The following is a 14,642-nucleotide window of genomic DNA, read 5'->3' as shown; positions in this document are numbered from 1 at the left end:
CTGCTGGGAAAGCTACAGGAGCGACACAAGGCCTGTCAAACCACCCAATATCAGCCGACATAGATAAGACTCAAAATAGAAGCTCACCTTCTCCTCACAGCTGCATTCCACACAATACACATACCTCAGAGAATAAAACAGCCAGGGTAGACACGACCGATAATATCATTTCCAGGTGTGTTTAAGAGTGTAAATTCAGCATATAAACATAAAGGAGGGTTGTGGGGTTTTTTTAATTACTGAATTCCAAGTGATTTTTTTTTAAAATCGTTAATCATTTTGTCAATTTTTAGAAACTGAACCAAACTAATCACATTAAAGTTTAACTAAAGTTTTTCACTAGACAGCTTTTTAGGAAAAAGCTCACAATTTGCCATGTTTATTGACTTTGCTGAGAGATCACTTAGACCGTTTTCTCTCTTTGATTGTGTTTCTCTTTTTGACTGCACATTATCCAGAAGCAAATTGCTCATTGCTGCATCACATGTAGGAATATGGTAGAACAAAATATAATTCTGCTAGAAATAATTTCATAGACAGTTATGAAAGTGGCAGAGAATTGGGATGGGAAAATGTATTCAATGCTTTAAATCCTAAAGGAATCCAAAATAAATCACTGACCCCCCCCCACAGATCCATTTTTTTTAAAGCCATTACTGTAACTTGATAAATCTCACAGCTCTGTTAGAGCATTTGAGTTAAGTTTGAGTGGTTTCCCAATGGCCAGTGTTGATTTTCACAGTGCACAGCAAAGTTGTGTCAGTTAGATCATCCAAATCCACACATGGATAACTGAATGGATCACTTTACATCTGGGCCACAGTGTAAGTGCTCCAGAGTCCAGAGTACTTTCTGTGTGGGGCATTTTTATCTGTTATTTCATGGGTTACTCTAAATTACTCAAGAGTGTGGCCTAGTGCTTCTCTGATAGACTCTGTATCCACCATGAGTCTGATCAGGATAAACTAGCTGATGAAGAAGAAAAAATGGTGGTGCCAATAATCCTAAAGCAGTCCATCCGTCTCAAAGTTTGACATGTTGTGCATTCTAAGATGCTTTTCTGCTCACTACAATTGTAAGGAATGGTTATTTGAGTTAACATAGCTTTCCTGTCAGATCAAACTAGTTTGCTCACTTCGTTGACCTCTCTCATGAGCAAGGCATTTCTGCTATGCAGAACTGCCACTCACTGGATGGTTTTTTGTTTTTCACACCATTCTGTGCAAACTCTGTTGTGCACAAAAATCCCAGGTCATCACCAGTTTCTGAAATACTCAAATCAGCTGGCACCAACAACCATACCACTGAGATCAATTTTTCCCCCCATTTAGATGTTTGATGTGAACATTAACTGAGGCTCCTGACCTGTATCTTCATAATTCATGATTGGATATTTCATGATCGGATATTTGCATGAATGGGCAGATGTTAGGAGGCTGTGCACTTCCTAATAAAGTGGCCAGTGAATGTATATGTCTTAGTAAGGTGTTAGGCCATCACAAACTGCCAGAACAGCTTCAGTGCACCTTGGCACAGATTCTACAAATCTCTGGACATGTACTGGAGAGATGCGCACCAAACTCCCAAAAGATATTCCCTTCAGCGTGTGTTTTGATGATGGTGGTGGTTGATATCTGATGACTGTGAAAGCATATGATTCATGGATAAATATATTGATACAAACTTAAACTTCATGCTTTTAACTTCATGCTAGGATGTTTTAGCATCATGCTAGCATGTTTTAGCATCATGAGCATGTTTTAGCATCATGGTAGCACGTTTTAGCATCATGCTAGCACCTTTTAGCATGTGTTAGCATCATGCTAGAACGTTTTAGCATGTGTTAATTAACATGTTAAATAATTCCTTACTAATGTTTGTGATTGGGTACAAACCGGTTCAAAATAACTTGTTGGAACCTATTCTTTTTCTTTTTTTTTTCTGGGATTCACGAAAATAGCATATTTTGATTAATTTGTGCATTAAAAGGGTCGCACAAATACATTCCATTACAGGTTTATATTAATACATGTGTTCTAATATGTTATTGTTTCTGTGGTCTAGTGACAACTTTAACTAAGCTTATAATCTAAGTTTAATAATAAACGGATTAAAAAGTGTTATTTAACCAAAAAAAAAAAAAAAAAAAAAAAAAAAACCATAAATTCCGGGATGTGGTGAAATTTTTTTGTAAGAAGATGTTTACGTAACACTAATGGAAAGAGTCTCGGGAATCCGCACTCTGTAGCACTCAGTAAATTTTCCCCCATGGGAATGTCTTTAGGACAGTTTTACAGTTTCTCGTTAATCTGACAACCTGCATTTTTTTTTTATCATCTCATTAACTTCAAAAGAGAGAAGGAGGAGAAGCTGGCGAAGGAGCTGTTTAACTGTTTATAGCTGCCATAATGTAATTGATAACAAGAGCGAAATAGTTTTACAGACATTCCACAATCTTGTAATTTTGGTGTAATTGAGAACTCGGGACACTTCTCATCCCTGCCAGCAGAGGTCACCATCACCAGCTGTGGTTTTACAGGGGAAAAACACATCAGGATGTGCTCTTAAGGAAAATTTTCTAGTAAGGAAAATAATTCCTTACTAATGTTTGTGATTGGGTACAAACCAGTTCAAAATAACTTGTTGGAACCTATTCTTTTTCTTTTTTTTCTGGGATTCACGAAAAGAGCATATTTTGATTATATTTCAGCACACATATTCAATATATATGCAGTATATTCAAACAAATTGGTGAAGCCTGCATGGCTTTTCTCGGTGTTAATAGATGACAGTTAATTCAGAATTCAGCATCTGTGAAACATGGTTGTGGTAGTATCGTGCTTTGGTCCTGTTTTGCTGCATCTGGGTCGGTCATCATTGTCATCGTTGATGGTACAATGAATTCTAAAGGAAAATGTCAGGATATCTATCCATGAAGTGAATCTCAAGAGAAAATGGGTCATGCAGGAAGAAAATGACCCTAAGCACACGTCATTCTAGGGGATCACACCAGATACTGACAGCAAAGGTTCACATACTTTTGCCGCTCACAGATGTGTAATACTGGATCATTTTCCTCAATAAATAAACGACCAAGTATAATATTTCTCTCATTTGTTTAATTGGGTTCTCTTTATCTACTTTATGTAACATACACAAGAAGTTACTTAAAAACCCTAGAACAGTGACGCTTTTCTGACACGTCCTTTTAAACATCATGTATATATATTTTTTTCTGTTTTTAATACTGTTTGGTTCTGGTTAGATTTAGATGCAGAACCACAGAAAACAGTTCTTCCTCGAGTATCTGGAGATCCTGGAGTATTATTTCAATCTGTGCAATATTATTTTGCTTATTTGTTGGAGCCATAGAGTTTTTTTTTTTTATTCCTGACTTTCCACCAACAGGACATATTAGGTCCAAGTTGATGTTATTTACAGACTGACTCGTTTTTGAGTTCCTAATGGTTTGATTAAACCCATTCTCAATTCAAGTGACTATTCAAACAGGTTAATAACTATAAGAACTCGATTTATATAACAGCTTTAGTAATGGCTATGATTTTCTCCTTTGTAACAGAATGATGAATAATCACAGACCTCACTCTGAGAACCACTGCTTTAAATGATTGGCTCACGTGTGATTTCACTCTCTTTTCCTTGTGTCTCTGCAGTCGTGGGGAAGGCCGAGGGCTCTGTGGCGCGGGAGGAGGGGCACGGCCACGTCACGGCTCTGTCGGTGGCTCCTGAGTTCAGACGGCTGGGTTTGGCTGCCAAACTCATGGACATGCTGGAGGAGATCTCCGAAAGGTGCGGTTTATTTGGGGATGTTTTATACATAACAAATCCCAGTTCTTAGTTTGGATTTGTGCATTAAAAGGGTCGCACAAATACATTCCATCACAGGTTTATATTAATGCATTTGTTCTAATATGTTATTGTTTCTGTGGTCTAGTGACAACTTTAACTAAGCTTATAATCTAAGTTTAATAATAAACGGATTAAAAAGTGTTATTTAACCAAAAAAAAAAACAACCCATAAATTCCGGGATGTGGTGAAATTTTTTTGTAAGAAGATGTTTACGTAACACTAATGGAAAGAGTCTCGGGAATCCGCACTCTGTAGCACTCAGTAAATTTTCCCCCATGGGAATGTCTTTAGGACAGTTTTACAGTTTCTCGTTAATCTGACAACCTGCAATTTTTTTTATCATCACATTAACTTCAAAAGAGAGAAGGAGGAGAAGCTGGCGAAGGAGCTGTTTAACTGTTTATAGCTGCCATAATGTAATTGATAACAAGAGCGAAATAGTTTTACAGACATTCCACAATCTTGTAATTTTGGTGTAATTGAGAACTCGGGACACTTCTCATCCCTGCCAGCAGAGGTCACCATCACCAGCTGTGGTTTTATAGGGGGAAAACACATCAGGATGTGCTCTTAAGGAAAATTTTCTAGTAAGGAAAATAATTCGTTACCAATGTTTGTGATTGGGTACAAACCAGTTCAAAATAACTTGTTGGAACCTATTCTTTTTCTTTTTTTTCTGGGATTCACGAAAATAGCATATTTTGATTATATTTCAGCACACATATTCAATATATATGCAGTATATTCAAACAAATTGTTGAAGCCTGCATGGCTTTTCTCTGTGTTAATAGATGACAGATCTGTGCATGTTTCTCTCTTGCAGGAAATTAGGTTTCTTTGTTGACCTTTTTGTCCACGTCTCCAACCAAGTGGCAGTGAACATGTACAAACAGCTGGGCTACAGTGTCTACAGAACCGTGATCGAATATTACTCAGCCAGCAACGGAGAACCGTTTATAAGCTTACTATTCTAATGACATCTCATATATTTTAATCAGTGATACCTTGGTAAATGATAAACTTCATCACTATGACTGCTTTCATTTCTACACAGATATGAGGAAAGCGTTATCGAGAGACACCGAGAAGAAGTCCATCATTCCACTCCCACATCCTGTCCGACCAGAAGCCATCGAATAACACTGAACAGTGGCTCTCTGACTTACCCCATATTGGGAAAATAATGATGCAAGACCTGTCAAGTTTAGTTTACTTCTTCTCCAATTGCAAATTCATTGTCAGAGGGTCACTGCTTTGTAAATGTTATTTATAAAAAGCTTTACTTGCTCCACTATTTCTGCACCATTTTGTCCCAAAATGAAATAAAACATAATTTACCCTTGTTCTGAATGTCAGTCAGATCATTTGGCTGAGCAGAAGTTGACAAATCAACTTGTGGGTGGAATAATTGGCATGCACCGATCATCTTTTCAGAATCAGGAACACACAGCTACATGGAAACACTGACAAATGAATTCCAGCATATAACTGTATACAGTGCCCTCCAATAATATTGGCACCCTTGGTAAATATGAGTAAAGAAGGCTGTGAAAAATTGTCTTTGTTGTTTAACATTTCGACCTTTTTGTTAAAAAAATTCACAAAAATACTCTGCTCTCAGGGATATCAAACAATTGCAAACACAACACAGGTTTATCAAAATAAGTCTTTGTGAAATATAGGTGTGCAACAATGATTGGCACCCTTTTAGTCGATGCTTAATGCTATCTCCCTTGGCTAAGATAACAGATTTGAGTCTTCTATAATGCCTGATGAGGTTGGAGAATACATGACAAGGGATCTGAGACCGTTCCGCCATACAGAATCTCTCCAGATCCTTCGAATTTTGAGATTAATTTAACAAAAGATCAAAAGTAAGTAATTAATTTTATTTATAAAGCACATTTAACACAGTGAAGCTGACCAGAGTAAGGAAAGTAAAATAGAAAACAGAATAAAACCAAATTCAGGTAAGACAATAGTAAAAAAAAAAAAAAAAACTGATTAAAATGCCTGTGAGAACAGATATGTTCTTAAAATTGGTAATTGAAGGTGAAAGGCGCATGTCCAGTGGCAACTGATTCCATAAACGAGGGGCGGCGACTGAAAAAGCTCTAACCCCCTTAGTTTTTAAATGAAACCGATCAGAAGATCTTAGAAATCTGCTAGATGAATTTGGTGTAAGAAGATATTTGAGATAAGATGGAGCTTGATCATTAAGAGTTTTAAAAACAAACAACAGAATCTTAAACTGGATCCTGAAATGGACCGGGAGCCAGTGGAGCGATGCTAAAATTGGGGTGACATGATCATATTTCTTTGCCCTGCTCAACAGCCTTGCAGCTGCATTATGAACCATCTGGAGACGAGCAAGAGATGACTGAGGAAGACCCAAGTACAATGAGTTACAATAATCCAAGCGTGATGTGATAAAAGCATGAATAACCTCCAAATCTTGGAAAGACAAAAATGTTTTAAGTTTAGAAATAATCCGTAATTGATAAAAAAAAAAAACTATTCTTAATGACCAAATTTATTTGCTTTTTAAGCATAATTCTGAGTCCAGGATGATACCAAGGTTCCTAACCTCGGAAGAAATTGAAAGGAAATGGTTACGAAGCTCATTTGTAAGACCATCTCTCAATCTCAGGGGACCAAAAACAATTATTTCAGTTTTGTCTTCATTTAGTTGGAGAAACTTATTTGTTAACCAATTTTTAATATCGTCAAGATAGTCCAACAGTGGATGAATGGAGTCACCAGCTTTCAACGGGATGTACAGCTGGGTATCATCAGCATATAAATTAATGGAGCCTTGAGGTATACCACTATTAATAGGAGCGGAAAATGAGAAGTTACCCAACGCTACCGAAAAGGACCCGTCTTTAAGATATGAGCTGAGCCATTGTAAGGCGGTACCCTTGATACCAAACAAATGCTCTAAGTGCCAAAGAAGTATGTTATGATCTACAGAATCAAAGGCCTGGGTCTAGTAGCATCAAGACAGTATTTTTACCAGCATCCACTGCCAGTAAAATGTCATTTGACACTTTTAACAAAGCAGAATCTGTATAAGCAGTGAAACCAGATTGTAAAGGTTCCAATAACTTAGCTGAATTTAAAAACAGGATTAATTGTGACTGCACAACTTTCTCTAACAGCTTTGACAGAAACAATAGCTTAGAGACAGGCCGATAATTGTTAAAGCAACCTTCATCCAAACCCTGTTTCTTAACAAAGGTTGAACACCCAGCAAACACAAACACGCTTTCGACGAAGTCAAGCAAACCCCCGCCGTTTAAATGAAAGCTACAGTTAGTCAAAAAGAGGCTCAATCATGACAAAAAAAATCATCAACGTCGAATATACTAGAAAAGAAGCTTGAACAATGTTAACATTCTTGAAACGTTATATTACTTTGAAATTATGCGGGGGGGAAAAACTGATTAATGAAGTTACTGCTGCGTAATTTCAAAGAAATATATCTAGATGTGATTGTTCATTGTTCACTAAGATTTATTTTTATTTCATTTTTTACGGGAATACGAAATCTCTTGCATACGAAACTGCACATACGAAACCAAAACACACGAAGCTAAGCACGCGCATGTGCAGATATTGTCCCTAAACCACGTTGGATTTCATTGTATAGGCTATATCTTGAACTGGTATGTTTGTTATATATGAATGGATTGTTAAATAGATTATACTCTAGGTATTTCCATGGCATGTAAAAATGTTGTTTATTTTATATACCTGAATAAAAGATTCTGAAGTCGCAATCCCTTCGTTGCTAATATGTGGTCGAAATCGCGTTTAATAAATACGTGTCAGTGGGAGCTGAGAGTTGCCCCTCCCCCTGAGGGAAAACAACACCTTCCCGCTGGAGTTCATTCTCTCTCACAGCTTCATCTGAGTGGAGCCGGAGCAGCAGAGCTGGGCACCAACTCAAGGCAAGTAATATTTTTTTCTCCTTACATTTACAAATAGTTATAAATCTGTTATGTAGTTTAATTAAATTAAATTTTTGAACAGTGCTTCAGCTATACGGTTTAAAGAGAAGACTGCTAACTAGCGGTTAGCCCTAAATTTAAATCTACCGAAAATTATTTAAACTGTGATGTAGAGAGTAGGTACTTCTTTTGAGTAAAATCTAACATGTTAAAGTTCATGGCTCAAGGTTTACGTCTTCCTGTGGACCTTTTTGTTTTTATTTTTACACCCATTTCCCCACAAAAATGTTAGCTTTCTAGCTAACATGCTACTGAACAGATTAGCTTAGTTTAGCACAGCATGAATTTTAGCTAACATGAGCTTAAAATGGACAGTTCGTCTTTAAATCACAGCATTTTGTCTGAAGTTGTAAATAGCTGATTTTTTTTGTATGCTTTTTAAAGTTCTCAGTGAACATATTAACACTAGCTTGCTGCTAGCTGAAGTTCAGTCGATTAGTTACACAAGATGGCGGTATATAGTTACACAAGATGGCGGTATATAGTTACACAAGATGGCGGATAGTTACACAAGATGGCGGTATATAGTTACACAAGATGGCGGTATATAGTTACACAAGATGGCGGATAGTTACACAAGATGGCGGTATATAGTTACACAAGATGGTGGTATATAGTTACACAAGATGGCGGATAGTTACACAAGATGGCGGTATATAGTTACACAAGATGGCGGATAGTTACACAAGATGGCGGTATATAGTTACACAAGATGGCGGATAGTTACACAAGATGGCGGTATATAGTTACACAAGATGGCGGTATATAGTTACACAAGATGGCGGATAGTTACACAAGATGGCGGTATATAGTTACACAAGATGGCGGTATATAGTTACACAAGATGGCGGATAGTTACACAAGATGGCGGTATATAGTTACACAAGATGGCGGTATATAGTTACACAAGATGGCGGATAGTTACACAAGATGGCGGTATATAGTTACACAAGATGGCGGTATATAGTTACACAAGATGGCGGATAGTTACACAAGATGGCGGTATATAGTTACACAAGATGGCGGTATATAGTTACACAAGATGGTGGATAGTTACACAAGATGGCGGTATATAGTTACACAAGATGGTGGTATATAGTTACACAAGATGGCGGATAGTTACACAAGATGGCGGTATATAGTTACACAAGATGGCGGATAGTTACACAAGATGGCGGTATATAGTTACACAAGATGGCGGATAGTTACACAAGATGGCGGTATATAGTTACACAAGATGGCGGTATATAGTTACACAAGATGGCGGTATATAGTTACACAAGATGGCGGTATATAGTTACACAAGATGGCGGATAGTTACACAAGATGGCGGTATATAGTTACACAAGATGGCGGTATATAGTTACACAAGATGGCGGTGTCTGTCTTACCTCAGGTGCTACGAGCGCGTGCTACTGCTGCCGCTTTCTGAGAGTGTTTTATGTGACTTGTTAAGAAATTGTTTGTCATCAGAATGAGCGTTTTAACCGTTTAACAAAGAAGCTTTCCTTACCAAAGACATTAAATCAGCTCTTCACTTTATTGCTGTGTGCCTCAGTGTGTTAATTCTGAGGGGTAGAGTTTTTTTGTTTTTTAGGGATTTATTTGTTTTTCATGAGTTTCCAATATTACTCAGGTACTAAAGGGGTGAGTATCATCAAAACTACCTTTCCACAGCCTTTATGAGCTCTTGTTTGAATATTAACCATTGAGATTGAAGGTTTTCTGATATGTATGACTTTTATGAATGAGGTGGACGTTCACACTACTCCACAGGATAACCAGACATTCAATGGCCTAGATGGCAGTGGAGTTTTCACAGAGATGGACTCGTTCCTGGTGTCCACCCCTGTGGACATATATTGTGCCTTGTTGGTAGCCTATGCCTGCTGGAATGGAAAAAAATGTTCAGTGTTAAATAAATATCTTGAAATTGTAGCTTTTGTAATTGATTTTTTTCTTTGAAAAGCAAGACAAAATAGTAAAAAGCACATTTTGACTATTTAATTTATGCAATTGTGAAAAAAATGGTAAAATAAATGGAAAAAACGCGAAAAAAAATGTGTTCGGTATTCGGCCAAGTTTTTCATTATATTCGGTTTCGGCTTTGGTCAAGACTTTTCATTTCGGTGCATCCCTAGTTCTTACAAACATCCGCGACTAGCTTGTAGCCCACTAGCATCACCTTACCTCTAGCCTTGTTTACATTTCACATTTATCTCATTTATTGCCGTTTTTTAAAGCAAATATGTCTGTTGTTTCTCGGCTTTTGAGTGCAGATGAGGACTCGCTCGAGCTGCACATGGTGCTGCTGGAACTGGAGGATGTGGAGAAACAGATCCGTGACCTACTCGACAAGCAGGCCCAGCTGCTGGAGCGAAGAACCGTGCTGGAAACATCTTGTGCTTCTGCCTACACATCCAATGTAAGCACGCAGCGTGGTATTACCACTCCCAGCCCCTCTACGCCGTGTATTTCTCTGTGCAGGGATCGTGCACCCAAGAATTTTCCAGCCGAGGTCTCCGTCACACTGGTGCCGACATACCACGGACCTTGGGTGCACCAGCAGCGAAAGGCGAGAGCCATACCCCGGGCGAGGACCTGTTCGAGATCCCAACCAGGAACCGCTTCGCCCCTCTCCGTCAGACCAGACCAAACGCTGTGATCGTCGGGGACTCCATTGTGTGAAACGTCTGCGTCACTTCAACAAAGGGTAATGTACGCACACATTGTTTTTCTGGTGCTCGTGTCCTTGATGTCGCTGCGCAGGTACCTGAAGAAGGACAAGCGCATTGGAACCTTTTGTGAATATTGATGATTGATTTGGAGGTTTCAAATTATGAGTGAATTGTGGTTCACTTTCTTGCATTCAGGAATGTGTAGATAATGTCTGTAGTTTACTGATTCCGAAATTGTTGTTTCAGACTGCATCATATAGTACATGTATATACCAATGAAATGAAATGCCATATATTCAGATATATCCACTGTCTGTTCACAGCAGAGCTACGTGGGATCTCCAGTGCGTCCTACGAGAATTGGGCATGAGTCCAGTTCAGATTCAATTTTGGAATCTCATTACCATTCACCAATCTCATTCACTTTTATTTCTTGAGAAATAGAAGAGAGAAGCACGAATGTACAGCGAATGCCCAATATAAGCTCACCTTTAATGCGGCGCGCGCGTGGTTTACAAAACTGAGAGCACGGATTACACACGGCTGTTTTTTTAAGTCCCTGAATGTTCCGTCATTAGATCCAGGGGAGGCCGCAGGGCTGGAGGAGAAATTCTCGGTCAGGGAGATAGCTTAAGCGATTGGCTCTATGCAAAGTGGCAAGTCCCCAGGACTGGATGGTTATCCAACAAATTTCTACAAAAAGTTTTCAAGTTTTCAACTCTCCCCTTTGTTATTGTCGGTTTTCAAGGAGTCGTTCTCCTTGAGAGCCCTGCCATCTACTATGCGTGAAGCGGTTATCTCCTTACTCCTTAAGAAAGACAAGAGCCCTCTTGAGTGCAGCTCTTACCGTCCAATTTCTTTACTAAATCCCGATGTTAAGATCCTTGCTAAAACTTCGGCACGTCGCTTGGAGGGGGTTCATCCATTATATCGCCGGACGAAACAGGTTTTATTAGGAATCGTTACTCTTTTTTCAACAACAGACACCTTTTCAATATCCTCTATAGCCCCTCTCCACCTGGTACCCCAGAAGTAGTGTTTTCAATTGATGCTGAAAAGGCATTTGACTGGGTAGAGTGGAGTTATCTTTTCAGTGCGCTGGAGAGGTTTGGATTTGGTCCCAGGTTCATAGCATGGGTCAAACTTCTATATACGTCTCCGAGGACTGCTGTTCGTACTAATAATAATTTGTCCACCTACTTCGAGCTCCAGCGGGGTACAAGACTCTGTCACCACTGCTATTTGCCATTGTAATGGAGCCACTTGCTGTGGCGCTAAGACAGAATACTGACATTAGGGGGATCCGGCATGCAGGGATAGAGCATAAAGTTTCTTTGTATGCGGATGACATGCTATTGTTCATTTCACAGCCCCTTGAGAGTCTCCCTAAACTAATGGTCCTACTCGAGGCTTTTGGCAGAATATCGGGCTATAAGGTCAATATTCAAAAAAGTGAACTGATGCCTGTTGGTGAGGAGGCCAGGTACCCCTACACTCATTCCCTTTCAAAATTAGTCTAAAGAAATTCAGGTATCTCGGGGTGTGGGTTACACATAGTTATAAAGATCTATACCTAGCTAATTATCAGCCCCTGTTATTTAATCTGAGGCAGAATATTGAGTGGTGGGACCCCCTGCCTCTCTCCCTGGGGGGCAGAATCAATACTATAAAGATGAATGTGCTGCCTAAATTTTTATGATTCCCAGTGTTTCTTACACAATCCTTCTTTTCAAAACTGAACAATCAGATATCAGCCTTTATCTGGAACAAGAAGCCACCACGGATCAAAAGGCATATATTGCAGGGACCTTGAGCGAAGGAAGGGATGGCACTCCCAAACTTCCTGTACTACTACTGGGCAGCAAATATAAGATCGCTGTTGTTCTGGATGGGGGAGAGTGCGGCAGCCCCTGGATGGACAATTATGGAAGGGGCGTCCATTGCGTCCACCTCCCCGGCGGCCCTACTGTGTGCTAAATTACCATTCGCACAACCTCTGTCTAGCTTTACCTCTAATCCAGTTGTTGTACACTCATTCAAAATTTGGAATCAGTTTAGAAGATCTTTCTCTCTTGGGGACTTGTCACTCACGGGGGCAATTGCAAATAATCATCTGTTTATCCCATCTTTGTTGGATAAGACTTTCGTTACTTGCTCTAGGAAGGGGGCTGTCTTACTGTCTGATCTCTATGTTGATGGTGTTTTTGTCTCATTCGAGCAGCTATTTCAGAAATATGACATTCCCAGATCGCATTTTTATAAATATTTGCAGCTTAGAAGCTTTGTGCCCTTCCAATTCACTTTTGGATGCAATTTTTAAATGTAAACTGGCCAGGAAGCATACAATAAGGGTTATCTATGACCTACTCGGCATGCATGATTTGTCGTCCCTAGATCTCCTTAAGCATAAATGGGAGACGGACTTAGGCGAATCAATTTCGGATAATAATTGACGCAAAGTAATCCAGGGGATTTTCTCCTCCTCCATATGTCTCAGACATGCAGTTGTCCAATTTAAAATTGTTCACCGTCTGCATTGGTCCAAAGCTAGACTCTCGAAGATTCATTCCAACATAGATCCCACATGTGATCGATGCAGACCGGCTCCAGCCACCCTGTTGCATATGTTCTGGACATGTCCAAAACTGTACACATTCTGGCAATCTATATTTGAGACTTTCACTAAGATATTGGGAAGAGTAGTACAGCCGTCCCCTATTATTGCGATGTTTGGGGTGACCCCGGAGAACACTCCTTTTAGATCGTGTGAGATCAGCATGATGTCTGCACTCTTCTGCACTCTCCTGGCCAGGAGATTAATATTGTTTAGATGGAAGGATCCTGCTCCACCGGTGTTTAGTCATTGGGTCAGGGAAGTCATGTGTCATCTTAAGTTGGAGAAGATTAGATACACTGTAAGGGGAGTGACTGGGAAATTTTACAGAATCTGGCAACCTTTTGTGTTCTTTGTCAGAGACATGGGTGCTGACAGTATTATGTGATCCATCCTTCCATCCTCAACCGCTTATCCGTTATCGGGTCGTGGGGGAAGCAGCTCCAGCAGGGGACCCCAAACTTCCCTTTCCCGGGCCACATTAACCAGCTCTGACTGAGGGATCCTGAGGCGTTCCCGAGATATAATCCCGAGATATAATCTCTCCACTTGGTCCTGGGTCTCCTCACAGCTGGACATGCCTGGAACACCTCCCCAGGGAGATGCCCAGGGGGCATCCTTACCAGGTGCCCGAACCACCTCAACTGGCTCCTTTCAACGCAAAGGAGCAACGGCTCTACTCTGAGTTCATTTCGGATAACCGAGCTTCTCCACTATCTCTAAGTGAGAGGCCAGCCACCCTCCTGAGAAAACCCATTTCGGCCGCTTGTACCTGCGATCTAGTTCTTTCCGTCTGTTCTAGGAGATCTCCGGAATTTGTAGTCTCAGCCCTACAGTTATTTCTTGCCCAATGTAAATACAAGCTGATATAATATGTTGAGTTAATGTTATATGTTATAACTGCCTTGAAATATGTGTTATGACTGTACTATGTGAAGAACCCCAACCTTGACAGCCCGGGACAATACAATCACGTCGGGAGAAAAAGAGGTCCAAGAAGAAAAAAGGGAACAAGCCAGCCCCGAGATACCCAGCAATATGGAGGAAGACGGACTAGAAAATCTTCCGTTAAAAAAAGCCATTCCTGACACCACGCTTCTTCAGCGAGACCTGCGAGCTTTACAACTCGACACGCTGGAAGTGAAGAGAACTGAAGAACTAATATTGGAAAGTAATCATTTAATGACAAAATGTGATGGTATAATGAGTGTTTTGAATAGAAAGGGGGCTGAAGCTGCAAGGTTAAATAACCGAGCTAAAATTAGACGTGCAGAAAGCATTAGGCAACTAAATCAGAGATATGGACAAAAATACACTGAGAAAATGAAAAAAGAGGTGCATGTCTGTCTTGAGCGGCACAGACCCTCCACTTTTACCACACAGGTGGATACATTGGAAAGACTGATAAAAAGCATTGATATAAAAATGAAGCATTTTTGCGAACCATGAGAGAACATGCATTCTGT

At 39.8% G+C, this 14,642-nt stretch overlaps 1 protein-coding gene across 1 annotated transcript; it reads left to right on the top strand.

The window, feature by feature from the left end:
- The first annotated feature begins 3,177 nt into the window (after window positions 1–3,177).
- LOC128601558 (N-alpha-acetyltransferase 20-like) lies at window positions 3,178–4,895 on the top strand. The gene is made up of 2 exons (XM_053614856.1): window positions 3,178–3,810; window positions 4,695–4,895. The coding sequence occupies exons 1-2, from the start codon at window positions 3,626–3,628 to the stop codon at window positions 4,843–4,845; spliced, it is 336 nt and encodes a 111-aa protein (XP_053470831.1). The 5' UTR covers window positions 3,178–3,625; the 3' UTR covers window positions 4,846–4,895.
- The last annotated feature ends 9,747 nt before the right edge of the window (window positions 4,896–14,642 follow it).

Source organism: Ictalurus furcatus, chromosome 25 (genome assembly GCF_023375685.1).
Source record: "Ictalurus furcatus strain D&B chromosome 25, Billie_1.0, whole genome shotgun sequence".
Classification (NCBI taxonomy): domain Eukaryota; kingdom Metazoa; phylum Chordata; class Actinopteri; order Siluriformes; family Ictaluridae; genus Ictalurus; species Ictalurus furcatus.
The sequence above is the reverse complement of the archived record's forward strand: the minus strand, read 5'-3'. Positions and strand labels throughout refer to the sequence as shown.